General features: G+C 36.4%; 1 protein-coding gene across 1 annotated transcript in view; it reads left to right on the top strand.

Annotated features, from left to right (window-relative positions):
* The window catches only part of KIF5B (kinesin family member 5B), a 33,310-nt gene extending 10,559 nt beyond the window's left edge, over positions 1-22,751 (top strand). The window contains exons 3-26 of the mRNA XM_010182887.1: positions 11-84; positions 561-665; positions 1,078-1,126; positions 1,447-1,502; positions 1,616-1,703; positions 3,047-3,171; positions 4,354-4,458; positions 4,866-5,011; positions 6,819-6,967; positions 7,598-7,791; positions 9,053-9,121; positions 10,254-10,460; positions 12,229-12,372; positions 13,008-13,196; positions 14,054-14,171; positions 14,528-14,589; positions 14,677-14,786; positions 14,969-15,070; positions 16,544-16,604; positions 16,828-16,899; positions 17,067-17,171; positions 17,617-17,833; positions 19,126-19,258; positions 21,598-22,751. Of these exons, the coding sequence (XP_010181189.1) occupies positions 11-84; positions 561-665; positions 1,078-1,126; positions 1,447-1,502; positions 1,616-1,703; positions 3,047-3,171; positions 4,354-4,458; positions 4,866-5,011; positions 6,819-6,967; positions 7,598-7,791; positions 9,053-9,121; positions 10,254-10,460; positions 12,229-12,372; positions 13,008-13,196; positions 14,054-14,171; positions 14,528-14,589; positions 14,677-14,786; positions 14,969-15,070; positions 16,544-16,604; positions 16,828-16,899; positions 17,067-17,171; positions 17,617-17,833; positions 19,126-19,258; positions 21,598-21,604 (2,687 nt within the window). The 3' untranslated portion in view covers positions 21,605-22,751. The remainder of the gene's footprint in view (positions 1-10; positions 85-560; positions 666-1,077; positions 1,127-1,446; positions 1,503-1,615; positions 1,704-3,046; positions 3,172-4,353; positions 4,459-4,865; positions 5,012-6,818; positions 6,968-7,597; positions 7,792-9,052; positions 9,122-10,253; positions 10,461-12,228; positions 12,373-13,007; positions 13,197-14,053; positions 14,172-14,527; positions 14,590-14,676; positions 14,787-14,968; positions 15,071-16,543; positions 16,605-16,827; positions 16,900-17,066; positions 17,172-17,616; positions 17,834-19,125; positions 19,259-21,597) is intronic.
* Positions 22,752-26,552: the final 3,801 nt, after the last annotated feature.

The raw sequence follows: 26,552 nt of genomic DNA, 5'->3' as shown, positions 1-26,552 counted from the left end.
TTCCCTTTAGATGTACTTGAGGGATACAATGGTACAATATTTGCTTATGGGCAAACATCGTCTGGAAAGACACACACTATGGAAGTAAGAAATCTTCAAATAATTTTCCTCTTAATGTCACTGTCATTTCTTTTCATCACAATGGTCTTATCTTTCTATAAATAAGATGTCGTCTTGTAAATTTTCTTCTTTTTATTTTCTTTCCGTTGCAACATTTTCATACTCAAAATGTTGGTTTTTTTTTTTTTTTAGGACTGAGAATGGCAATTATTGTATTTTTTCAGCCCTCAGTAGCAGGGTGAGAAACACAACAATGATGTTAAATAGAAATTTTCACTTACATAGCCTGGCAGTCTTCTGAGATTGTTCTTGTCACTCCTGGGAAATGCTAGGCCTAAACGGATGGTCAAAACTTTTCTTTAGTGATAAAATAAATGCATCATACCTGTCAGCATTTTTAAACTAATTTGTCTATTAACTGTTTGTTTTGCCTTTGGATACTGTTTGTGATGATTGATTCATTGTGAATGTTTCACTGTATTGTATCTTTTTCTAATAAGGGAAAGCTTCATGATCCAGATGGAATGGGTATTATTCCAAGAATAGTGCAAGATATTTTTAATTATATTTACTCCATGGATGAGAATCTTGAATTTCATATTAAGGTAAACTTTTCTTCATTGTTACTTATTTAATCTGTATTAAAACTGGAAGTAGTCCATAATTAAATGGATGTTCTGTATCTGTTTCAAATGCCCGTGATTTGGAAAGTCTAAACGGGAGTTATTTCTGAAGTAACTGACTGTTCTTAAAGAAGAATTACGTTAACACTTTAATCTTGTTTCCATTAAACAGCGATGGTAGCTATCCTGATAACCTATGGCAGTGCTGATAGTACTTGAAGCTTTTGATCAAAATAGTTTCTTCTTAAAGGTGTATTTTAGTTCAGCCTTAAGGACTTGAGCTAGCTGAGGTATTATATGGGAGGTCATAAGAATCATGCTGGATCCTTCTGATCAAAAAACAAAGCATTTTTGCTTTCTGATGCTGAATCTTTATTCCCCTTCCCACTTCTAGGTGTCATATTTTGAAATATACTTGGATAAAATAAGGGACCTTTTGGATGGTAAGCCTTTTATTTATATTGAACTTAGAAAATACTTGTACTGCAGAGAGGTATTAAAAAACCAAAAACCTCATGATACTAAGATAGGTATGCAGTGTGCTAATAACCTATAAATGATAGTGGTACATCAAAATAAGAGACATGGAGCTAATCTATAGAATAATACTAAACCTGCAGTAGTGGTTGTTTAATGTATATTAAGTTTTTTACAAAGTGTTGCTGAGAAACAACATCTGTGACTCAGTCATGCGTTGTACACAGCTCACTTGTTTTGCAAGGAAATCATATATACCTCAGCTTTAGAACTTTTTCTCTTGCAGTTTCAAAGACCAATCTTTCTGTTCATGAGGACAAAAATAGAGTTCCCTATGTAAAGGTGAGCATCAATTTGCTATGTTTTCCTCTTGTACTCTTGTAGTGTATGCCATTTTCTTCTGGCTTGTTGATGTGGTTTTTTGCCTTTTTAAATAAAATGTTTTTTATTTAAAGGGTTGCACAGAGCGTTTTGTATGTAGTCCAGAAGAAGTTATGGATACTATAGATGAAGGAAAATCAAACCGACACGTAGCAGTTACAAGTAAGTAGTGTCTTTTGTCTCTTTTTAATGCATTATCAATTTGCTTCTGGTATGCCTTAAAAAGTAGGGAAGACAAAAATAGTGAGATATATAATTCAGGTTTTTGAAATGGTCTAGCATAAGCAGTTTCAGCATGTCTTTCAGAAACAAGAATTTCAATTCATTTCTTGTTAGTTCTTACTTGGATTGAAAGGAGAAAGTAAGTGATCAGTGAGGAGCTCAGGATCATTGGAGGAAAAAGGTGTAGCTCTGTTAGGTATAGTGCAAAATCCCAGTTTGTGGAATTTGTTTCTAATAATCTATGAATGTATAAGTAAGGCACTGTGCCTTGTCTACAGTTTGGTCATTCTGTTGCATATACTAAGAAAAGCTGGTCAGAATATATGTATGTCCCAAGTTTTTTGGCCTGTGGCTTGCAAAAAGAGAGATGAGGAAAGATGAGGTGCATACAAAATACTTCCTGGCAACTGAAGTGACTGTTAAAAATCTTTGAGAGGCACTTTGAGGGTGAATTTCACAATCTTTGTGTCTGGTTCTTTATTCAGGAAAAGAGAGAATATACAGTCATTAAGAAAATAAAAGATTTTTCATATCATTCTTTGATTAAGCATCAATAAATAAAAATATAATGCTCCTTTTAAGGAATGACTCAGTCCTCCACGTCCACTTCATTGCTCCTAGGTAGTAAGGTTCTGAAGTGGGCACCAGACTAAGTAACAGAGAAATGACAGAAATTTGAATAGAAGAAATGCATTCTATGCTGAGCTGCTTCTATGGCATCAATAAGCTGGTCCTCTTAGGCCTTAGAGGGATTTATGGTTCAAATAAATAAGAAATAGGCAGATGTTCTCATTCAGATTGTAGTCAGCTTAAATTTTGTTAATGAATTAAATTTTTTTTAAGTCAGTAAGTCTTGTTTACTCTGCATGTTTCACAGCAGAGGGGGCAGTAGGTGTTTAAACCAGAAAGGGGTGAGAAGTTATGGCCATCTGGTTCAAATTTTCATTAAAGGATAAAATATGATATATTGTAAATCTACAAAAAAAAAAGTCTGGTATCGGTATGTAAATGTGCTTTCTGCTCTAACAGAGTAAATCAGATGTGTAAAATCCATAGTTGACAGGCTAGCAAATCTTATCAGTGAGCTTATGTGGTATTAATAGAAGCCCAAGGGAGACTGAATCTTTATTACTCAATTAGGTGTTACTACTAGTTTTATTGTCATTGAGAGACTACTCTATACAGTTTAGCTTTAAATCTGTTTCTTCACTGTGGGAAGATGCTGTTTTTAGTTAGTTTGGTTGTACAGATATTTTTGACAATCTGTGTATTTTGGATTATAGATATGAATGAGCACAGCTCCCGAAGTCATAGTATTTTTCTTATTAATGTAAAACAAGAGAACACTCAAACAGAACAGAAACTAAGTGGAAAACTTTACCTTGTGGACTTGGCAGGTAGTGAAAAGGTAATTCTAAATTTCTTTTTCTTCTCTGAAAAATTCCACTTATTCATTGCAATCAAATATTTTACATGAACTTAATACTGGTTGTGCAGTTGTTGTCTCTGAAGCGTTTTAATCTTGGCTTTGAAATGGTCTTTCTGAATCCTAGTCTGAGTTGGCTATTTGATACTGCCTCTTTAAGCTCATTTTCGTTTTTGCAGTGAGGGTTTGTAAATACAGAGTAGGGTGGGGAAATAGGCTGGAGTTCAGTCTTGGTATCTGAGAGAGCAAAAAAGTGTACAGGTTTGTTGGCTAGCCAGGTACTGGAATAAAAAAGGGTTTATGGATGTAGAATATCTGAATTTTTTATTTTTTTATTTTTTTACATAGTGGTACTAAGTTTCTTAATTCTAATCAACATTGTTTAAAATGACAGCTTGCTTTTCTGTGTCAGTGACTTAAAGTAGAGAAGAAAATATGTGCCATTTTCCTTACTCTATATCACTTCTGACAGACTGTAATTAGCTTTTTAAGAGCTGGATTTTTTAATGTTCTTTTCATCTTTGCTTCTGGGATTATCCCTATCTTTGCCTCCAGCTTTTTTCAATCCTTTCTGCTTGCTGTTGTCTTTCCCCTCGTCATTGTTCTGTGGCCTTATTGTTGTCTCTGGTCCTGTGTTTATTGTGAAATATGTTTCTTAGTAATTTTTTTTAATGAGAATGAAACTGGAAGCATTAGATTGGGATCAAAGTTAAAGAAAAGAGATGGGTTACATGTCTACTTTCTCTGTAGTTTTGTTCTTTTCACAGTTTATTTCAAACTTTGCTTTTGTGCTTCTCCCATCTTTTTGAAATACGTGAGGTTTTCTGATGCCTTTTCTTGGGTTGGTTTAAACGTAGGCAATAGAATTGCATAGTTTCAGTCACGATCACAGTTTAGTGAGAACAACAGTAAAGGGAGGATTATAAGTCAAATGCAACCCTTGAGGTAGAGGAGCTGTGGTAAATAGAATGGTTTTGGGATGGACTTTTTTCACATTTCTGCTGATACCTGCTTAAGTTCCTAGAGTGCTCATATGTTCAGATTCAGCATCTGAAATCTGTTCTCACAAATTCTTTCTAACTTAGACTGTCTGCAAGTTTCCTATTGAATGTAGAAGGTATTTGTTTGAAGATGCATTTAGTAATTTACTGAAATATTGTATAGGTTAGTAAAACTGGAGCAGAAGGTGCTGTGCTGGATGAGGCTAAGAACATCAACAAGTCTTTGTCTGCTCTCGGAAATGTCATCTCGGCTTTGGCTGAAAGCAGTGTAAGTGTTCTTTTTTGTGCTTTTATACTTCAAGGTTAAAGGCTTGCATGTCTGAACATGATATTATGCAGAAATTCTGTACTGATCTTGGTGATATGCATGAAATCTTGTAAACTAACCTAACCACACCAATGCATTGCAGATGGCCGTTATTCTTGTACTGTGTTCACACTGATGGTTAGTAAAGTTACATTTAGTGTTGAGGGACCTAAGCATCATACTGAAAGTTTTCTTGTACTCTAAAAGTTACCAAATGTAGAAGTACAGTCTTATGATTTGTGAATGAAAGTAGAATTTAATGTCTTTCTAATGAAACTATACCTAGCGGAAGCATAGCTTTTCTTTCAGCAAATTAAATAATGAGTCTGAAAACCCGAGATTGATTCATTTCACTATTTTCTTGGTAGACTTATGTTCCATATCGTGACAGTAAAATGACCAGAATCCTTCAAGATTCACTAGGGGGTAATTGCAGAACCACTATTGTTATTTGCTGTTCTCCATCTTCATACAATGAATCTGAAACTAAATCTACTCTTCTTTTTGGCCAAAGGTGAGTAAATGACTTAATGTTTTGATCTTACTATGCTCAAAAATCAGTGCAGAATGAGAAATAAGTAAGTTACTCTGTTAGGATTCCTGGACCACATTAAATAGTATGTTTACTTACTTTCTGTAATTCCTCAGTGTATGTGTGGCTAAGTGTTGTTGCGATCTATCTTATCTCATATTATATAAGCATCCTCAGACTGCGCAGGATCCTGAAGACATTGTATTTTGAGGAGAACAGCATATAGTTTGACTCAAAATGTGGTTTAATGTATAGTCTTGGAGAGTAATTAATACTTTTTTTTTTCCTAAAGTGGAAGGATTTCCTCCCTATTAAGCTGCATCCTTTATTTGCTGCAAGAGCCTGTCCTCTGCCACCCTTTCTTTGAGAGCATGCTGAATTACCTGTATTTTGCATTTCATTAACATTTGAGTTAGTACTTCTAAATTCCTGTCATTTGTAATTGAGTTTGTAAGTATCCATTTCAAATGTAGTATTTTATTAGGTGTCTCTTCTTTGCCACTCTGTTATTAATGCTTTATCACAATACTGCAGTTTCTGACCGCTGGATCTAATCACTTCATTCACTGGAGCACATTACAAAAGCTGTTAGCATTTTACTTAGTTCATCTGGTCTTCTGTGTTAGTGTACCTCTTCCACTTTAGTTCAGCAAGATAGTTTTCTACTGGTCTTTTCAAAGAAGTTTTTTTATTATGGAAAGTAGATTAGACCACTTCAGAACTTCTTAAAAATCTGGCAGAATTTGGGTAGTTAGTGGGTGTGGAGTAATGGCTGCATTCCACAACAGTAGAGGTCTCCTTTTAGAACCTAGGAGGTCTTTTCCAGTCTTCCAGCTGTAGCTCTGTGGTTTCACTGTCTCATGTTCTTGACTTCTTCAGAAGTTTTAATAGAGTATCTGAACCACCATAGTTAGTCTGGTATATTAATTCAACCTTCTAGGGACGTTAAATTTAAGCTGAAACCCTCAGCTGTAGTAACTGAAGGGTAGCTAAATATCACATAACTTAGTAGGAAATCATGTGCCTTTTGGTAGTAATCAGTCCCAGTAAGACTTTGCAGAAAGATGCTTATAGGAGTCATAATAGGAGAGAGTGGAGGGGAGATTTCTAACTACCATTAAGTTTTTTTCCTCTCTTGATCTTTGAGGAGTAGTATGTGCTAGTAGGAGACTACACAGAAAAATTGTCTAGGTATGGCACAGAAGTAAAAACTATATGTTAACTTCAGACACTAATACATCTTCATGTAGTTTCATCTCCAAAACTAATGTATTTGGATGAGATTTGCCTGACTGGATGTAGACAGTCACATCTGAACTTTATAGCTTGTACATCTTTTTGGTTAATGGAGATCTAGTAACTGGATTTTTGAGTTGAAATGATCGGTTTCTTAAATAAGCTAGGTGCTTTACACCCTGGAAGTATTATGTTCTCAATTGGAGAATTTTTTTCTAGTTTGCTAGCTGTGGTGAATGCTACCCTGTGTTCAAAGCTGTGCATTACTATCCTGACTTGCATACTTTCACAAGAAAGAATTCCAACTGGATTTTTCCAGCTCACCCAGCTTGAGATTTTTCAGCCTTTCCAAAGTTGTTTGTATTACTCTGTCCATTAACAGTTATATCAATCCAATTGAAAGAATAGTAAGTTGTCAAGGAATAGAAATAAGCTTTTGGAAGAGGTGGGAATGTTTGTGCTTTCACCACTGATATGTAGTAATTTTATTTATTAGCCTTTAATTCCTTTATTTAAAAACAAAGTTTCAGAGCTTTTTGCTCTTTCTGTGTAGAGCAAAGACTATTAAGAACACAGTCTGTGTCAACGTGGAGCTCACTGCAGAACAGTGGAAGAAAAAGTATGAGAAGGAAAAAGAGAAAAACAAGACTCTGCGTAACACTATACAGTGGCTAGAAAATGAACTTAACAGATGGCGGAATGGTGAGAAGCTTTTATATTTCCGTGACCTGAAAGTTTAAGTGTAGTTCTTCCAGAATATTGACACAAGATACTGGAGTGCTGGAAAGAGCTCATACCATCCAAAGACTGCATAAAATGTTTTGTAATAAGGTGCTAAGGAATTTAGTTTAGTTTACCAGAGAAGTGCCTTGATTAGTGGATGTGCTACTTTTTCTGTGTGAAGTTAGTAAACTGTTCTCATCCGAAAGGTTTAATGGATATAAAAGGATAAAACTGTAACTGAACTAGTATTAAATTATAAGGAAAGCAATTTAAAAGTAAATGTGGCTACCTAGCAAAACAGATTGCCAAGGAAAAGATTTTCTGTCTTCACGGCAAGTAAGGTGCCTTTCTAGACGAGATGATTAGATATTAGACTTGGAGCTCATGGCAGAGTAATTGGGTGAAATGTAATGCTCTGTGGAAAGCTGGAGATAATTTGGATGATCTAGTAGTAATTTTTCTGCCATGTAATCATGCGAACTCTATTTGCTTGTTAACAGTGGAGCAGTACTATTAGTAGGGAATAAGTAATACTTCTCAAGGCAAGCTTAGTGGAAGATTCTTCATGTCTGACTGTAATGAAAATGTAAGTATATCCTTTTCTTTAAGGGGAGACTGTACCAGTTGATGAACAGTTTGACAAGGAGAAGGCCAACTTAGAAGCTTTTGCAGTGGACAAGGATATTACTGTTGTTAATGATAAACCAGCTACCACAATTGGAGTAACTGGCAATTTCACTGATGCTGAGAGAAGAAAATGTGAGGAAGAAATTGCCAAACTGTACAAACAACTGGATGACAAGGTATGCCATTCTTATTTAATGTAAGACTTCTTGGAGATGTACCTCAAACTATATTTCTGTGCTCAAAGAAGAACGGTGAAGCTGGTGAAGAGTCTAGAGCACAAGTCTGATGAGGAGCAGCTGAGGGAACTGGGGTTTTTCAGCCTGGAGAGAAGGATGCTCAGAGAAGACCTTATCACTCTCTACAGCTACCTGAAAGGAGGGTGTAGCAAGGTGGGGGTTGGCCTCTTTTTCCCAAGTAACAAGTGATGGGATGAAAGGAAATGGTTTCAAGTTGTGCCAGGAGAGGTTTCGATTGGATACTAGGAAATATTTCTTCACCAAAACAGTCATCAAGCACCAGAAGAGACAGGGAAGTGGTGGAGTCACCATCCCTATAGAGGTATTTAAAAGACATGCAGATGTGTCGCTTAGGGACACACTTTAGTGGTGGACTTGGCAGTGCTAGGTTTATGGTTGGAGTCAATCTTAAAGGGTTTTTTCCAGCCTAAATGATTCTATGTAATACTTAATTTGCCAGTCTTCATTTGTAAGTATAATTTGCTTAAATATTTGCTGAGTGTGCCTTCTCTAATTCTGAAGCTCTGCTTAAAAGAAATCAAAATTGCCTTGTCTGTTACTAAATAAATATCCTTTTTTCAGTTGCTCTCCTCCCATTGCTGAAACTACTAAAAAAAAAAAAATTTGACAAAAGCTAAACTATCAGTGCATAGGAAAAAAAATAATATAAAATGGAAGTCAGGAAGGAAAAATTAATGAGATACTTTGACTATATTTCTGCTTCCTGGATGTAGAACATTCTTAGCTGATTATTTGGAATAATACTGTAGAAGAAAAATAATGAGAAAGCAGAAAAAATAGCAATGGGAAGAAAATACCACTGTCTTCAATGCTATGCATATTTTATTGGAATATAATTTTAAATTTAAGCAGTAGTATTAAATTTGGAGAGGAAAAAAAAAATCTTTTCGTTAAACCTTAAGTGTTTCTTGAAAGCTAGAATAAATTGGGTATTTGCAAAAGCACAGGTTTAAGAGTTTTGTCTTTGAAGCATGCTGTTTTACACATACATCCAGGTTAAGAAGCTAACGGATCAGTCAGTAAAATCAAAAGAATCTTTTTTTTCTTTCATTGCTTTGAGTTGTGTAATTGTCTCAGAATATGGAAAAGGTGTTGGAGGCCTAACATCTACTGTCTCTTAGATTATTTTTCCTGAGTGGTATTTGTCAGTTTATTGAACACAATCTCACTTCAACTACAGGATGAAGAAATTAATCAGCAGAGCCAACTAGTAGAAAAACTGAAAACGCAGATGTTGGATCAGGAAGAGGTAAGTTTCACCCTTGCATCTTTATTCTATTTTTGTTTGTCTTTCCTTTAAAGTAAATGGAGATGTTCTGAATAGGTCGCAGTTTATTACCAGAGAGTAGAATGGCGACTTACTACTGTACAGTAGTTATTTTGTTCCTTATCTAAATGCTCTGCCTGTTCATTCCCCCCACTTACACTGTGCTAATGGCTAAACTTAAACTAGTTTGCTTGAACACTAGGTATCCATGAAGATTGAAAGGATTGAAATATTTTATGCGGAGACGTTGGCAGTTGTTTTCCCCATGCAAAGTTAGCAGTTTTGTCAAAATTGAAGATACCTTAACTTACTGTAAGGAATCTGTTTTAAGGTTTACTTTTGGTCAGTTGCTGTACAGAGAGAGAGAGAGAAGGGAGCAAGGGGGAATGTAATGGCCATAATGAAAAAGGAAGTATCAATGTATTACTTCAGACCATACTTGCTACAATATTCAATTTGTATGCATATGTTGCCAGTGATGTAACTTAAATTACATGGGGAAAATAGCTGTTGTTAATGAAATTGTGAATTTCACTTAGCCAAGATGTAAGAGAAAATAAAGCTGTATAGCACAAAGATTAAAAATTAATAATCTTTGTGTATGTGACAAGAAGAAAATGAGTCAAGGACTCAGGAAGCTGGAGCTACTGTTTAATGTTATGTAAATAAATAAATAAATCTGCCTCTTTAGTGAATGTTCACTTTGTCTAGTTATTCTTCAGCAGCTAACAGTGTTAAAATGCTGAAAGTTTAGTCCCTAGCCTGTTGACAGTTTCAGACTTACGAGCAGTGTTCAGTGGCTTTTTTGAGAACTTGCAATATTCCATGTGTATTTCGAGTTGCTGTCCTTATCTGTCTTGATTTGTAGTCCCTTCCATTTATAAAATACTTTAAAAGCTCAAGAACTATGGATATAGATAATAAATTCAATTATTCATTGTACTCTCACTGTACCTGTCCTTGAAATCTTTATTGCATGATGCTAGACACTGTAAAAGTGTAGATATAAGTTATTGTCGTAGCTAAAAGCATTAATAAGATTAACTTATGCATGGGATTTTCTCTATGATTCATTGTTGTTGTCATTTTAAATGAATCTCTATCAATGTTGCAGCTTCTAGCATCAACCAGAAGGGACCAAGACAACCTGCAAGCCGAATTGAATCGCCTTCAGGCTGAAAATGATGCCTCTAAAGAGGAAGTGAAAGAGGTTCTACAAGCCCTTGAAGAATTAGCTGTCAATTATGATCAGAAGTCTCAGGAAGTAGAAGATAAGGCAAAGGAATACGAACTGCTTAGTGACGAACTCAATCAAAAATCGGTATGAAATTTGTATAAGAAATTACTGATGACCTTCAATATAACTTTTCTTGCCTTACCTGTATTTCTTGCTAAAGTCATTTAGAGGTTTTGCAGAAAGCAAAATGGGAGCTTAAGTCTAAAACTATTTTTAGTTTTAGCAAAGGAGAAATTTCTGAAACCAGTGAACCTCAGAAAAATACCCAGTGAATATTGACCTTGATGGTTCTCATCTTTTTATTACCTGTGGCAGTTTACTACTTGAAGAGTGTTCAGAGAAATCGTGGACGTCAGAAGTTAGCACTTCCATTACATACTGGTGATCTGACTCAGTTTTGTTTGTTTTTCTGGTGCAGTTGGAGTAATCCTCACTTAAGAATCTGCTTCTTCCAGTCTTGAAATTGCAGTGAGAACGCTACCTACAGCTTTTCTTGAAAGGAACGTGTTTTTCCATTCTGTATTTATGGCATGTAAAATATCACTTAGCTCTATGCTTTCAAAAATAAACAGTTTATTTTACTTTCTGAAAGGAGTGGTCCTGAACGCTGAGGACATACTTCAAAAGATCATCCTGGTTAAAATACAGATGCGGTATCAGTCCTGCAGGCTGAATACCATACAACTCCTCGCATACCTGTGTAGCTTCTGAATTGACTGACAGTTCTGTTAGCCAATTATTTGGCAGTTTCAATCAGTTTTGAACAGTTAATACTCCTCCATCCACTCTCCTCAAATTCGAAGTACTGGAAATAATCAGTTTGTTTGCTGGCATTGTAGACAGAATAAGTGACTATGGAAGTCTCATTCTTCTCTCTTATTGAAGATCAAAATTGAGTGGGTCTGGGTCTTCTAGTGAGTGTGGCTTTCAATTTTCAGTTAGTAAGATTTGACTAGATAGAACATTGGCTTTAAAATTGGTGTTCACAAGAACATGAAACCTCTCTTTTAACTTCTGAGTATTCTGAGCTGAGTAGTCTTTATTAGTAACTTAGATCACTTTAAGGCTGGCTGAAGGTCAGATGATCTCTGGCCTTCTTCTCACGTGCCACGTTTAAAATTTGGTGGAATAGGTTAGCCGCATGTGTGTATGAGTCTGAAGTGTGTGGTTTGGTAGCTGTCCTTTGGCCTCACTGGCTGAAACTTTTCTGCTGTAATACTTCTGGCATTTTTTTTTAAAACTGGAGAACAAAGAGCAGGCAACTTTTGGGTGTGCAAGCTGCTGAGCTGCAGCCATTGCAACCACAGCAGCTCAGACTGGCTGAAAAACTGCTCTAGTGCTTGTGAACTGTAGTGCTTGTGAACTGTAGTGCTTGTGAACTGTAGTGCTTATGAACTCTGAACTGGGTGCCATTTTTTGATATACAAGTAGGAAAGATATAAGAGCTCTGCAGTTAAAGATGAAGTTTTCCTTCACTGAAATACAGTGAAAAGTGTTTGACTTGTTCTCCATGCATCTTTTTCCTATAAATGCAGTCCTCTGCAATATTTAAGCATATATAACTGAGTGCTGCTTAACAATGTTGACACGAATTTTGTTGGAGTTATAAGATTATATTTTGTGAGCTGCGGTACTGTCACCAGTACTCCACACTTCTTTCAGAAGAAATCCTGTTACTCTAGGACTTCTAAATTTTTTGCTATATAGTATATTAAAACAGGTTAATCTGGTTTTAGACATAAAAATGGGACATTTCAGTAAGCAACTACATGTTGCCATATTTAAATAAAATGAAACTAGCTCTAAAAACAAGTGTGTTTTGTTTAGTAAAGTGTAACTTCTTTTACTGTAGGTCACTCTAGCCAGTATAGATGCAGAGCTTCAGAAACTTAAAGAAATGACCAACCATCAGAAGAAACGAGCGACAGAGATGATGGCCTCGTTACTAAAAGACCTTGCAGAGATAGGAATCGCAGTAGGAAATAATGATGTCAAGGTAAGAAATACTGCAATTTTTAATGCCATTTATTACGCGCATGCATTATGGATAGGTAAGGTCAGTTTTCTTTGTATGGTAAAAAAAAACCCAAACATATGAAGCCTCATGTATACAAATAATTTGGGCATAAGCTTGTCCCTTGCTTATGTGATTTATCAGGTCCCAAAGGGAATTGGATTATGCAAGGACAAGGAAGAGCAGGCAGGTATGATTTTTTTCTGAAGGTAGTATTTTCATTCATACTGTTAAACTGCCATATGAAATGGTCATTATCAACAGCATATTCTGGGAAATCCAATGCTGACCTATAATAGCAATGAGGCTGTTACTTATGTTAAAAACAGAATAAGGAACTGAAAAAAAAAAAAAGGATTAATCTAAAAGATCACCATAGAACAAGAATGTAAGCAGCGCTGAGAATCTAGTGAATTTTATTTCCTTCTTCTAGTGACTCATTACCTTTGTGCAAACTTCTAAATAATCAGTCGAAAAACTTAGAAGTTATGTTTTAGTGTGTAAATGCTCTATCAGTCAAGGCAGGGGATGTGTGCTGGGCACTAAGTTGCTCCAGCTCATCTTTAATTCTCTTTCATTATCTGAGCTTTCTAAATGTATAATTCCACACTTTTCAGCAGCCTGAGGGAACTGGCATGATAGATGAAGAATTCACAGTTGCAAGACTGTACATTAGTAAAATGAAATCAGAAGTAAAAACAATGGTAAAACGTTGCAAACAGTTAGAAGGCACGCAAGCAGAAAGCAATAAGAAAATGGAAGAAAATGAAAAGGAGTTGGCTGCCTGCCAGCTTCGTATCTCACAGGTAAATGTTTCTTTACACTGTTCTTCCTAAATGTTCTTTTCAATTTCTTAACCTGCTGGAGGGGAAAAAGAGTTGCAATTTCTTCTTGACACCTAACAAAGTACATTGTCACTGAACATCCACAAGACTTGGCTGTATCCTCAATACCCTCTTTAGTCTGGATGCTTCTGAGTAATTGTGTGATGGGATGTCAGAATTTCTGTAATGTCTGTAGCTTGATGATGCTTTTGTAGCATTTGTATTAAGTACTAGGGTCCATATGTTCTCCATCACAGGATCCTTTGCAAACACAAGTCTTACAGAAGCAGTGGCTCATGAGCACTCTGTCAACTAATGCAGCAGGTTGGAAGTGGGAGAGGTAGCAATAGCATGATAAAAGTACAGTAGACTTGCTTAGCAGGTTAAATTTACTTCTGATGTGAGAGAGGCAATTTTACTGCAATTGTTAGAAAAGATCACTAACGTGATTTCTAAAACTTTGAAATTTTTTATCTACATATGCAATATAATTGTTAGATATTTTGGTTTACATATAGATGGTCAAATTTTTAGATCAGGAGATGCATATTTCAGTGCCGTCTTCTAAATACAGTGGGACCTCTCTTGCACCTGATAGTATTTAACATTCAAAACATCTCTCAGCCAAAAATGTTTTCCACTCCATTCCAGGATAGACATTGTGTCTTACAGGCTACATTACAGATCTACTTGAGTAGTTATACTTTTCTTAGAGTTTAGTTGGCAACATTTTTGTTTTGAGATCGGGTTGCTTGTTTAAAAATAAGTATAAACTGTTTATGCAGATGTCATTTTGTGATATCTAGTTCCAAAGTAAAATAATCTTTCCATTCTACAAGCATGAAGCCAAGATCAAGTCATTGACTGAGTATCTTCAGAATGTGGAGCAGAAAAAAAGACAACTGGAAGAGTCTGTGGATTCCCTTAATGAAGAATTAGTTCAACTTCGAGCACAGGGTAGGAATTTTTTCCCTACACCCCACCCACCACCACCACCACCATAATTTTAAGTTTATAGTGATAAATAGGAAGTAGTTCTGTTCTATTTAGTTTGAAGGACAGAGCTATAGAGTGGCTTTTTGCTACTGAACACATAGAATTAAGTCAGTGGGAAAACATGTTTGTTGTTTGAAAGAACTTCTGTGGATACTATTAACGATGTTACTGATTTAGTTGATCTTTGTGGTGGGAGGGGACTTCATCCAAATTTTAAGATGTGGGGGAGGGAAGAGGGAATTAACACCATCTTCCCTGTGATCAACTAGTTACCTGGCCGAAATGTTGTTTTTTTTTTTTTCTTCTATCCCTACTAGAAAAAGTCCATGAGATGGAGAAAGAACACTTAAATAAGGTTCAAACTGCAAATGAAGTGAAGGCAAGTTAATGTCATAGTTTTTTAAAAAAACAAAGGGAAGTGTGGCAACTTCTTACAGCTTGTAATACATGCTATGTTTTCTTATAGCAAGCCGTGGAACAGCAAATTCAGAGCCATCGTGAGACACATCAGAAACAAATCAGTAGCCTAAGAGATGAAGTTGATGCAAAGGAAAAACTTATCACTGAACTTCAAGAGTAAGTAATTGTCATTATTTTATCAGTGCCAAATACCTCTTGACTGCGTGAGTAGAGAAGCACGGTATAGTGGGAAGAAAGTGGCAAGGGTTTCCTCAAGCTGTATCTTTCTGACTTGTGTTGCTTTACTGAATGTGTGTCTGACAGGTTCAGGTGATGTAATACTTACTTTCTTTCTTCAGCCAAAACCAGAAGATGATGCTTGAACAGGAACGTCTCAGAGTTGAGCATGAGAAGTTGAAAGCAACTGATCAGGAAAAAAGTAGAAAACTGCATGAACTTACGTAAGTGGTAGTCATGCATAAAACAAATGTGGGTGGGAACACTTGCATTTTAAAAACTAGTGACCTGATATGATGCAGTGGCACTCACTGTATGATACCCTTATTAAAGACAGGCTCCAGAGCCTTCTTGAACTTAACTTTTTAAAAACCTTTGCACTACCTTAATACTTAAAATTAGAATTAAAATAATGAAAGATACAAAGGCCACAACTTTTTATTTGTTCATGTGCTGTAGGTTGGAGTAATTAACTTTTCAATTGGCAGCTAAGTATTGCATGCTCTAAGACTGGAAGAGCTTACTCTGTTTTTTGGTTCTTGTGTTCCCTTACTCTTTTTTTGGTTCTTGCATGATTGATCTAATTAGGTGGTTCTGACTGGCTTATTCTTGAGATTAAACAGCTGCAGACCTCATTGAGTAACTAAATACAGTGTACTAGTGAATTAGAGACTGAAAAGTTAATGCAAAAATTAGAATTGAATTCTGCTTGCAGGTAAGAATCCAAGGGTCAAGCTGAAAAACAGTTCTCAACTTCTAGAAATCTGACCATAATCTTCTGGAAATGTTTCCGGAGTATCGGTAGCGACCCCTATCTGGCATACGTGAATTTATCTTTACAGAAGTTAAAAATGCATTATACTTAAAACCTTTGAAAAAGTGCATGGTTTTTGATGATGTTGAAAAACACTCGGAGGTTTTCAGGTTTTTATCATAGAACCTGAAATAGTCAGAGGGAATGGGCTGGTCTGTACTGGTAACCAATAAGCAATGCTTCCTTTTCTTTTTTGTGTGGTTTTTCTTTTAGACTTTGAAATATAGTGTTGGTTTAACTGATTAAAATTTTAACAGTACTCTGCTCTTGTGAATCCATCTTACTCCAATTTATATGCCACAATACAGAAGTTGTATTAGTTACAAGAGGTGTTCTTGTCTTGTAAGATTTGATATATGTACCACATTACTGCTTTTTATTTCAGTTTGCAGACTAAACTATATATAGAATTGACCCCTTAAAGGTAGCTGCTATATTAGAAGCTTTCCTCTTCAAAAGACTTGCAGAGAAACATTAAAAAATAGTTTGGTATTTTGTGTTTTCCTTCTGCCTTTTTGAAGGAGGTCAAAGCTCCTTCCTTAGCTGGTCAGAGCTAAGAACATTTGTAGGATAAGATCTCCCCAAGTAGTCACCCTGAACCTGACTCTCAGAGTCTTCATCTATTCTAGAAACTTATAATTTATGTATCTGAATGTACTTGTTTATTCCTTCAGTATTAAAAGTACTTCCCTCTTTTTCTCCCCAACACTCCACCCCATATGGATTTTTAAGTATGGTGTCATCTGTTGGTTACATCCTTAATTGAGGGCTTCAACTGAAATGCATCTTTCATTTGTACCATATAGTGTTTATCACTCCAGTCTCCTAAAACAAAAATTTCAGTTTTGCTCAAATGCTTCAGGATTACTTTATTCTCTTTTAGGGTTATGCAGGACAGACGGGAACAAGCAAGACAAGATTTAAAGGGTTTGGAAGAGACTGTGGTAAGATAGTCAGAATGTATCCCAAAGCAATTGTCAATACTACTTTTTTTTTTTTCCCCTTCCTTCCTTTTTGTTATTCTGTTTTGTGAAGGTTTTGGTTGTGGTTTTTGTTGGTGGTGGTTTGTTTGGTTTTGTTTTATTGGGTGTTGTTTTTGGGGTGTTTGGTGGTTTTTTGGTTGGTTGTTATGTTTTTTGTTTATTAATTTCTTGTTCTTAACTGTAGGCAAAAGAACTTCAGACTCTTCACAATCTTCGGAAGCTGTTTGTTCAAGATCTGGCTACTAGAGTAAAAAAGGTAATGTGGTGCTGTAGTGAAACTTGATGTTTCTGAGAATGCTACATACATTTCAGTTTAGAACTGTATTAGGAATTTGTGGTGTAATTTTTCTGGCTTGATCTTAATACGCAAGTTCAGATTGTACTAAGCCTCCTGTCTCCCTCTCCATGCCTTCGTTACTGCAGAGTGCAGAGATTGACTCGGATGATACAGGAGGCAGTGCTGCACAGAAACAGAAGATTTCCTTCCTTGAAAATAATCTTGAACAGCTTACAAAGGTCCACAAACAGGTACAGTGAGGCTTAATTTCAAGCTTTTGTTAAAACCAAACTATTTTAAGGTGCATTATTATAGAAGTGACTGAATGCACATTGGCATAAAGTAATTGTTTTAGAATTAAATACTTTTACATCTTGATGTAAACCAATGGACTAAAGTTTTTGTATAAAGTAAATTAATAGCTGCATTTAAACTGAAGAAGATCCACGTTAGTGTTTAGAGTTAGGAAGCAGTCCAGCAGCTGCTTGCCTGTCTCTGAAGAAGAATGTAGACTTTATGTGCCTATGTTGGCTAGCATGTTCTCCCACAGTAACTGATTTTCAAATTACAATCTTGCTACTAAAAGCTTAAGCAAAGATAATATAGTAGCCCTACTGCTACTAGGACAGGAGAGTGTTTGGTTGCCTCTCCCTAGGAAGAGAGAGAACAAGAAAATAATCTGTTCTGTTTTTGTAGCTGGTACGTGATAATGCAGATCTTCGCTGTGAACTTCCTAAACTGGAGAAGCGACTTAGAGCTACAGCTGAAAGAGTTAAAGCTTTGGAGTCTGCACTGAAGGAAGCCAAAGAGAATGCTTCTCGTGATCGTAAACGGTATCAGCAAGAAGTAGATCGTATAAAGGAAGCTGTAAGATCCAAGAATATGGCTAGAAGAGGACATTCTGCGCAAATTGGTTAGTAAAGAATCCCTTGCCCTGTAAATCTTCATCTGTCTTCTGATTTTTTTGAGCTTTGTGCCTGTATGCATCTTCCAACTCTAGTTGGAACTGCGTGTGTGAACATGATGTATTTTCTACCATGAGTTATATTTTGGTTCATAGACTGTAAGTGTGTGGGTGGTGGTACATGGTTGGTTGGGGGTTCTGTAGCTGGTTTTTTGTGTGTGCTGAGAAAGGCTTACCAACCTGGAATTCTAGCCTGCATGTGTTCCATTTTGTAGAGCAAAACTATATAAACTGAATGTGAGGCTTAGGTCTTTGATGTGATTCAGTAAGAATTTCTCAGACTAAGTAGGTATTCTAAAGTCGGGAGAGCGATTCAGCCATTGCCTTCAACAGCAATAACAACATTGTCTTGCTGCCCCTTATCTTGTGGGAGAGGGGCAGACAAATTCAAGCTAACATCCTAGGATCCCCAATTACCTTTTCTGTTCTTTGTTCCAGAACATGTAGTTCTCCATAGCCCTCCCTAGAGGAAAATAATAGAAAAAAAAGAAATCTATAGTAGCTAGTAGTGTTTCTTACTGTGTGGTGGGAAGGCAGTCATATTCCCTTGGTCCTCCACCTGCCATTGTGCTGGGAAGAGCTGAGGGCCAAGAGGGTGTGTGACTTGTGGAGGACTTAACTGTGCCTATCACATTATTATTCTAAGAGTAACTGTGTGTTCCTGCCTTTCTTTTTTTTGTCCTGTGTCAGGACTTCAGTAAACAATAGACTTTCATTAAATGCTAATGCAATTCAAACGACTGTTGCAGTTAAGCTACACTCATATTCTGTAGGTCTGCAAAGAGCTGTTGCAGAATAAAGTTGTATCTTTTTTTCTTGGTCGCTTCAAGCGACAGGCTGAAGGCAGGTGCTTTCCTGTCTTATATTTCTCTCAAGTGATCTCCAAGAAGACAAACGGAATTCTCTGGTGAGCTTACCACAAGTATAAAACCTCTTGTACTTAAATGTCTAGTTGAACTAGGCACATCTTTCTGGAGATTGGCTTCCTACAAGGCAGAAATTGAGAAGTGTTTCTCTGCAGTTGCTACCTGTAGATACTTTATAACCACTCTTACCTGCTGAAGCTTTAAATGCTTCTGTTTAATACTACAAAACTTTGTAAAGTCAAATACATTGAAAATACAGTTTATCAATTTTTATTATTACATTTGTGATAACGTAAGTAAAGCAGTAGTAAACTTGAATAATCAAAGGTAAAACTGTCGTGTACATATTTGTAAGTCATGTTTCTTTTCATGCAGCTAAGCCTATCCGTCCTGGCCAGCATCCAGCAGCTTCTCCAACTCATCCAAGTGCAATTCGTGGTGGAGGTGCGTTCACTCAGAACAGCCAGCCGGTTGCACTGCGTGGTGGTGGAGGACGGCAAGACAAAGTGTAAGTTTGTCTTGTAGGATTTTTAAATGTGTGATTAAACCACTTCGTATTAGTTTATTACAGTTCATTTCTGTGGCATAAAATCACTTGAATAATCAGATTAACTTCTCTTTTCACAGAATTTTCTAGTTACAGTAGCAGTATACAGGTACATCTGACTAATACGGCTGCTGCTTTTGTTACAAAACTGGTGTTTGTTGTAAAATGGTAGTTCTGGAGTTGTTCTGCTGGAGCAGAACAAAATGTGAAAACAGTCAGTTGGAGATGGTAGCTGTTGGCAGTGACTGGTAACTTTGGAAAAGTAGTGGACAGTTTAAATTCTTCTGGCTTTATAGAATATTTTTAAAATAGTGTTTTCTTCAGAAAACACTCATCAGTGAAATGACCTTATTCTTACATGTTGTTTATTTGCCATCCTCACTAAATTGCACACTGCTTCATGTGTAAGTAATTTGAAAGTATTTAAGAGAAAAAATAGTGTCTTCATCTGGTAAATTTAAAATATTAGCCTAATTAAAATACAGTTACAGTAATTGAAATTAATATGTGCACTTAGTTGAAAATGTCTCTAATCTCCTAAGTAATTATACATAGTCTGGTACTTAATATGCTTAAGTGGCTCACAGAGCTGCATCTCTTTTTAATTAACATCTCCATTGTAGTTGGTCTGTTGGTCACCTAACAGTAACGCTTTGCTGCACTCTCTGTCATCATCTTCACTTTTAAGTGTTCATATAGATGTCTTCTAGGCATTCCTTTAGTTGAGGCAATGCATCTTCGGTTTGAAAATACTCCTAAAATGATTGTGTGGAGCTTGAATCCTGGATGCTTTTCTTCTGAAGGTCTCCAGAGCAGTTTACATTAATCTTGTTTCCATTTGTTTCTTTTTATTAGCTGACTGAATTTTCAAAGCTTTCTCTCCATTTAGAGAAAATCAGACTGTAGTTAGGATAGCTGGTTCTGTTCAGTAGTGTCTCTTAGTAAACAAGTTGAAGCAATATGGACTTTAACCTTAACAAACATTTACCTTGAATGACCAAGGAGCTGGCAATTCATGGATTATGTTGATATGGTGAAATTAATCTTCAGATTGCCTTTGAAGTCAAAATAGCTACCTAGCTCAGCTGTCCAGTGTAGAGACACTTCAGGGTATGGTTGACCCAATTTAATTTAGCTGCCTACTTTAACATGAGTGTGCACACGCTCTGATGTTGCCTGGAACTCCTAACTGAAGAGAGCCTATTTAGTCTCATACTTCTTTAAGAGTACTTTGAGTAGTTGATTTAATCAGCAATAAATAACTGAACTTTGAGTTTCCATCTTGCTTTGGAGAAGAGCTTTCACTGTTGGTCATGGAGAATTTAAACAGGAGACTTAGCACTTGGACTTTTGGACTATTTGTAGATAAATCATGGAGGAGTGGAAAATTGCAAAGTATTGATCAGAACCCCTTTTTAACAAGCAAACAAAAAAAACCTCCCGCATAACGTGCTTACAGAATCTCTTAAGCAGTTGTAAAGATTTTGTATCAATCTTCTAATGTTACCTATTGCTGTAGAATCAAGCAGAGTTTAGCAGGAGAGTGGTTGTAACTTATTCCAACTTTCCTATCTTCTTTTTGGAAGAACCTGTCCCTTATGGAAGTAAAGGAACAAAACTTTCCTGAACTTTATTTTACTATGAAATGTAAATTTGTTCTGAGCTTGTGAGTACTTAGGTAGCCAGTATTACTTTGCTCTGTAGTAATATCCGTTACACTTTTTTTGAGGATTAATACAGATACTAAGAATCTGAACTCGATGTACTGTTTCACATCTGGAGACGCCCATTTAACAAATTGTTCTGGAAATACTAAAGAAATACGGAGATGGTTAATTGTTATTTCCCTGTGCAAATAAAACTTTTTTAGGATGATTAATGGAAATTATCTCTTCATTCCTATTTCATCTTCCCAAAATAGAGAAGTCAAAACTTTGCAGCAGCTGGCAGGTGGTATCCAGACAGTTCTCCTTGGCCTGGAAAAGTAGTAGCAGTCATGGGCAATGGAGCTGGGTCATCATTAATTTGTTTGTAATGCTTACTCCATTAAGGCAGTCAAAATTGGATACTCAGTTGTGCTAGAAATTTGTTGGTAACGGACAGCATTGCTTAAATGCTTTGTGTTGCGTAATTTCTTACTCTGAAGCACATGTTTTATTAGCACTTACCTGAGTGGTCTGAGAATTGGGCTCTTAAAGACTATGTAAATAGTGAATACAGTCTACTGTAAATGTAAATAACTTGGCGTTTTTGGCTTATGAGGTACAACCACTTAACTCTGTTGTTTTTCTCATTTACAGTTGCTGAAAAGTTAATGCAGCACGAGGAGGATTGGATGTCGAGTAGAGGGAGTCATTCCATGACAATAATCTCTCCCTTTGGGGACTGTAGGATTATTTTTTGAAAATGTATAAATTATACCTGGCCTGTACAGCTCTTCCCCCTTCTACAAATTCTGCTAACTGATTCCCAAAACAAAAAAACTAGAGTGCAATTTTGGCGTCTTGAAAAATGACATGTTACCTAAAGTGTAGCTCTGCTCATTACACAGTTTGTCTTTCATGTCTTAAATTTAGTCTGCACTGTGCCAAGCTGAATGTATGTTGAGAAAATCTTAGTTCAAATTTTCTAGCTTAATTTGTGTACATCTTATTGTCTTAGGGAATATGCAACAGTGTTTAAGTATACTTTCATTTTTATCACTTCACATAACACTACGTGTCCCGCTGAATTAGAATGGCACTCTACAATACAGTTTTCTTTTGGAATGCTACATAGTTCCATACGTTGGAACTAAATTTATTTGTACAGTGTAAGATTACTGAAGTGTGCTTACGACAACTGCCATAAGGCACCGCGACCGCTACACCACAGAACTAAAGAGTTCAATATGAACAAGGCTGTTTAACTGTTATCTGATTAAATGCCCATTTATTGGGTAATTTAGAATTAAATATTGTACAGTAATAAGAGTAAACCTAAGTTTACAAAAAAGACTTTGGCAATGGATTATCCCATCTGTCCTGTTCCTGATTATGCACACAGTACAGTCTGGTGGAGTGAAAACATTCTGCTTCATTCTGATGAGCCTGTCTGTCCATTTGTCTGTGTCTGTGACGGTTCACTTTCACTATTTTATAATAGTGAAATGAGCACAATCTAAAATTTAACGTGATATTTCACACAGTACTGGAATTTTTGTCTAAAATTTTAACTTTGAATTACCAAAATGAATTTTCAGTAACTGGCCAATGAATTCAGATACACTAATAAAGGACACAACTTTTTAAAACTTGTTTCTGGGATTTCCAGATACATGTGTTTAAAAAATAAATAAAGTGCTACCCTGAATTGTATTTGTAATCCGTTTGTAAGTAGGTATATGAAATGTCCAAAGTAGTAGTTGTTGAATATTTTTCTTCTCTTTGCAATAAAGTCCTGTAAAGTGGCTAACGAAATGAAGCTGTTTTTTGTTTTTGAGCTCCAATACTCACACTGAGCTGAATCTGGGGTTTAAAGTTTTGTAGTATAATTTGCCTAACTTATTCATAGGGTTTAGCCACTATAATACTTAGAGCAGCCTTTTTCTGGAGAGAAATTGGTTAGCGGGTCCTTGAGAAAGAACGAACGAACTTAATATCACTGAGAGGATCCAGTCAGCTTTCCAGACCCAGTTGGTACCACTTTGTGTGCTGGCTTGGATTTCTTGCTGGGTATTCATCAGTTATTGTGGAAATGGTAGAGACTCTGACTGTTCAGACAGCAAATCACTTTCAACTTTTATATTATAAATAGACAAGATATTTATATTATGATGGAGTGTAGTCAGATTTTAGACCTTGAACCACTTTTTTCTATAACTACAGTAGTCTGAATTTTTAATAGTGTGATATTTAAAGGTTGAGTGTTTCAGTTGGAAATCTCACTATTTTGGAGTTTTCAGCGTTTAAAACTGTTTTGTTAAATAAGGCTGCCAAGCACTCCAGCCTTGCAGTTGTTTTAGAGCATGGATAGTAACAGCATACTGAGGAAAGAAAAAGAAATGGCAAACTATTTTGAATGAAATTTCTCATAATGGAAACAGCACTGTCCATTATCTTTCTCAATGTTAACTACAGGTTTCCAGACCTTCATCTGTTAATATGCAATCATAAAAATGAAAAAACACCACGTTCTTCAAAATACGTTCAAATGAAGCAGGATTTTTTTCTCATGCCTGTGAATGGGGGTTTCATTCCTGTAGGTCATTATCATGGGCTTTGGTGCTGAAAAATGCTGTGTTGAAAAATAATTAATAACTAGCCTGTAGCTTAGTGTACATCACCTTTTTATATTTAAACTTTTTTTTATTTTAAACCTTTTATGAAGTTTACCAAGAACTGCCTCTTAAAATGTAAAAACTACAGTAAAAACCCACAACACTTTTTTGCTTTGTTTTCTGGTTTGGCTGTCATAGTTCAGCCAGACAGAACAATTAATGTTTTTTGTAAATTAAAATATTCAGTCTATACAGGGAATGTTCAACACTGCTGTTTCAACTTGCAGTCTTTGAATGGTTCTTATTTTTTATGTTCCTCTAGATCATATTTTTTAAAAGATGGTTTAGGATAGGAACTTGGTGAAATAATATTTATTTCTGGTGAACAACTAAATTATTTACATAACTTAAATGCTGACTCTCTACTGTGTGTAACTCTAAATTTGACATGAGAGGACAAGTCTACCTGTGGAATATGATTTAACTTCAGTACACTTAAGATGCATTAAAACAATTGGTTTGGGGAAGACGCCATATAGTTTTAACTTACCTGCATGCTGTAAATGTATTTGTGTTTAAATAAAGACAAGAAAAATCTTTGAACTCTGTGCATTTACTCATTGTCTACACCTCACTGTTAAATTGTCTCCGTGTAATATTTTTCACTTTAAGTTTCATGACCAGTTATCTCTGTAAATCATGATCAGTGTCTGTTAATACAGGTAAGCTTTCCCACACACAAATATGAACATTTAAGTCTTAGTCTTCAAAAGACTGTTCATGATAGAAAAAGCACACAAACAAAAAACCCCCACAAACCAAATGAAAGAACAAACAAAGCCCCAACAGTTGATGCCTGTGGCTATGTTCAGTAATTGATTAAAGCTGTAGTAGATCAGAAGTTGAACCCCTTCCATGTGGGATTACTTTGACCTCTCCCAAAGGCATACACTATGTAGTTCATAAATATGCCAGCTTCACAGCCATTTTAATGGCTTCCCTTGGTTATGTATGTTTTGGTTGGTTAGTTTCATTTTTCTAAACATCAGTTTCCACCGTATCTATTTTAGAAAAATCAGTGCACTGATCTCTAAATATTCATCTGCTTTAAAAAAAAAACAAAAAAAAAAACCAACCTGAAGAGCACCCCCCAAAGCCCTCACCAACAAACCCAACCCTCTTCTCCTTAAGCTGTCTACATGTAATTTCTTGATGAATAGGATGTAGCAGTAGTCTTACATATCAAACTCCTGACTCCTGTAAGACTACTGCTACATCCTATTCATCAAGGAATTTGTTGATTGATTGATAAATGTTGGCGTTCTAGAGTAAGCTGAAGTTGGGTTAGAGACAGCTGTACTTGCTTCTTTCCAGGAGCAGAAGGAAATTTAAGAACTAGAGCTTGCCTTACTTGAGGCTACTGGCAGTCAAGGACCCATCGATGCAGTTTCATTCCACAGGCCTTTAAAATGCAACTTTTGAAGTGACACAGCGTAGAAGTTGATGGGCACGTGATGTGCATTTGATTTAGCTCCTGAGAACTTCAATATTAAAGACTTTCCAAGATGACAATGCATTTTGTCTGTTACTTCTGTTACATGAAGCAATGGGTGCCTGCTTGCAGGAGGAAGGAACTGCTACTATAAAACTGCTTAATAATGAAGTGATCTGATACTGTCAAATATTTTAGTTTGTCCCATTAACAGGAGATGGCTCAGTCACACTGGTGAAGTGCTTGCATTTGAATAGATTTGTCTCTGCTAGCACATGACTAACTCAGACTGAGGGATGCTCAAAAAGGAATATAAATCTCCTTTCACTCTGAACTTTCTTGTAAATAATGGCATGACCTAGAATTAATTCTGAAATTAAGAAAAAAACATTATTACATCTTTGACAAGAAAAAGATGCAGTTACCTGCACTGATAACCCACAAACTGCTAAGGAATTCATTGAGAGAAGAGGTTTGTTCTGTTGACTTGCCTCTTGAGTGAACCAAGAAGTTGTGACACCAATTTAGGAAGTGTCAAAATGCATTGCTATCTTCAACGTGTGCTATGTGCAAAACTGTCTTGAGCCACTTAAGTACATAACATAACCTCGCTAAACGACACAGAGAATACATCTGATAAATGATTACTGAAGACTGATGGGTACGTCAGAATTTGTGCATGTGGAATTTTGAGCTGATGAATCTTCCTGAACTGTTCATCGTTTTATTTTTAACCAGTACTTGCTGGGAGGAATGGCAAATGAAGTGGGACTGGGCAGGAAGAGTAATTTGAGCTGCTCTTTCTAGCGTTTCATTATGGAAATAGGAGGTGCAGAGGGCAGCAGTCAGCCAGGCTATCCAATGTGACAGGGAGAGGAAGAGTTACCTGAAGAAGAAAAATACAATGCAAGAGAAAAGAAGAATATATGCAAATAAGGCTATCATAATAGACCATATTTAGCCTACTTACCTTTGAAAGGAAAAAAAGAGGCTAATGACTATAAAGGGGAAGGAAAGGTGTTGTGTAGCATGATGTGGCATATCCACACCCCGGATACCTTGCGGGTGTACAGTTCAGCACAATACTCGCTATATGGTCTGTTGTGCTCTACAGTGTAGGCATACCTGTATTGCTGATGGATTCCTCAACTGTCTTCACCAAGAGAAGACAACACCTACATCCAGCATGTAAGGAGAGCAGCATAACTCACATTCTCCACATTCCTAAACAACACTGGGTGTGGAAAGGGCTCGGAGGTGTCCCCAGCTGCATGCCCCAGCTGCATGCCGTCAGAGAGCCACTTCCACAACCTCTGCTGTAAGTAACGGGTACCTGCGAGCCCCTGTCCTGTTCTGAAAGTGAGCTCAATTTGTCTCCTGCAGCTGGAGAGGACTACACAGCTGATACCAACATACTGGAGATACCTGTGAAGCCACTTGCTGTTCCAGTGTATGCTTGATTTGGCTTTTGTCAGCAGCAGCATTACAAAGTGTGTTAAAAAGTA

The sequence above is a fragment of the Mesitornis unicolor genome, unplaced genomic scaffold (genome assembly GCF_000695765.1).
Source record: "Mesitornis unicolor isolate BGI_N332 unplaced genomic scaffold, ASM69576v1 scaffold24314, whole genome shotgun sequence".
NCBI classification, from domain to species: Eukaryota; Metazoa; Chordata; class Aves; order Mesitornithiformes; family Mesitornithidae; genus Mesitornis; species Mesitornis unicolor.
Note: the sequence above shows the minus strand (reverse complement) of the source record. Positions and strands in the feature narration are given on the sequence as shown.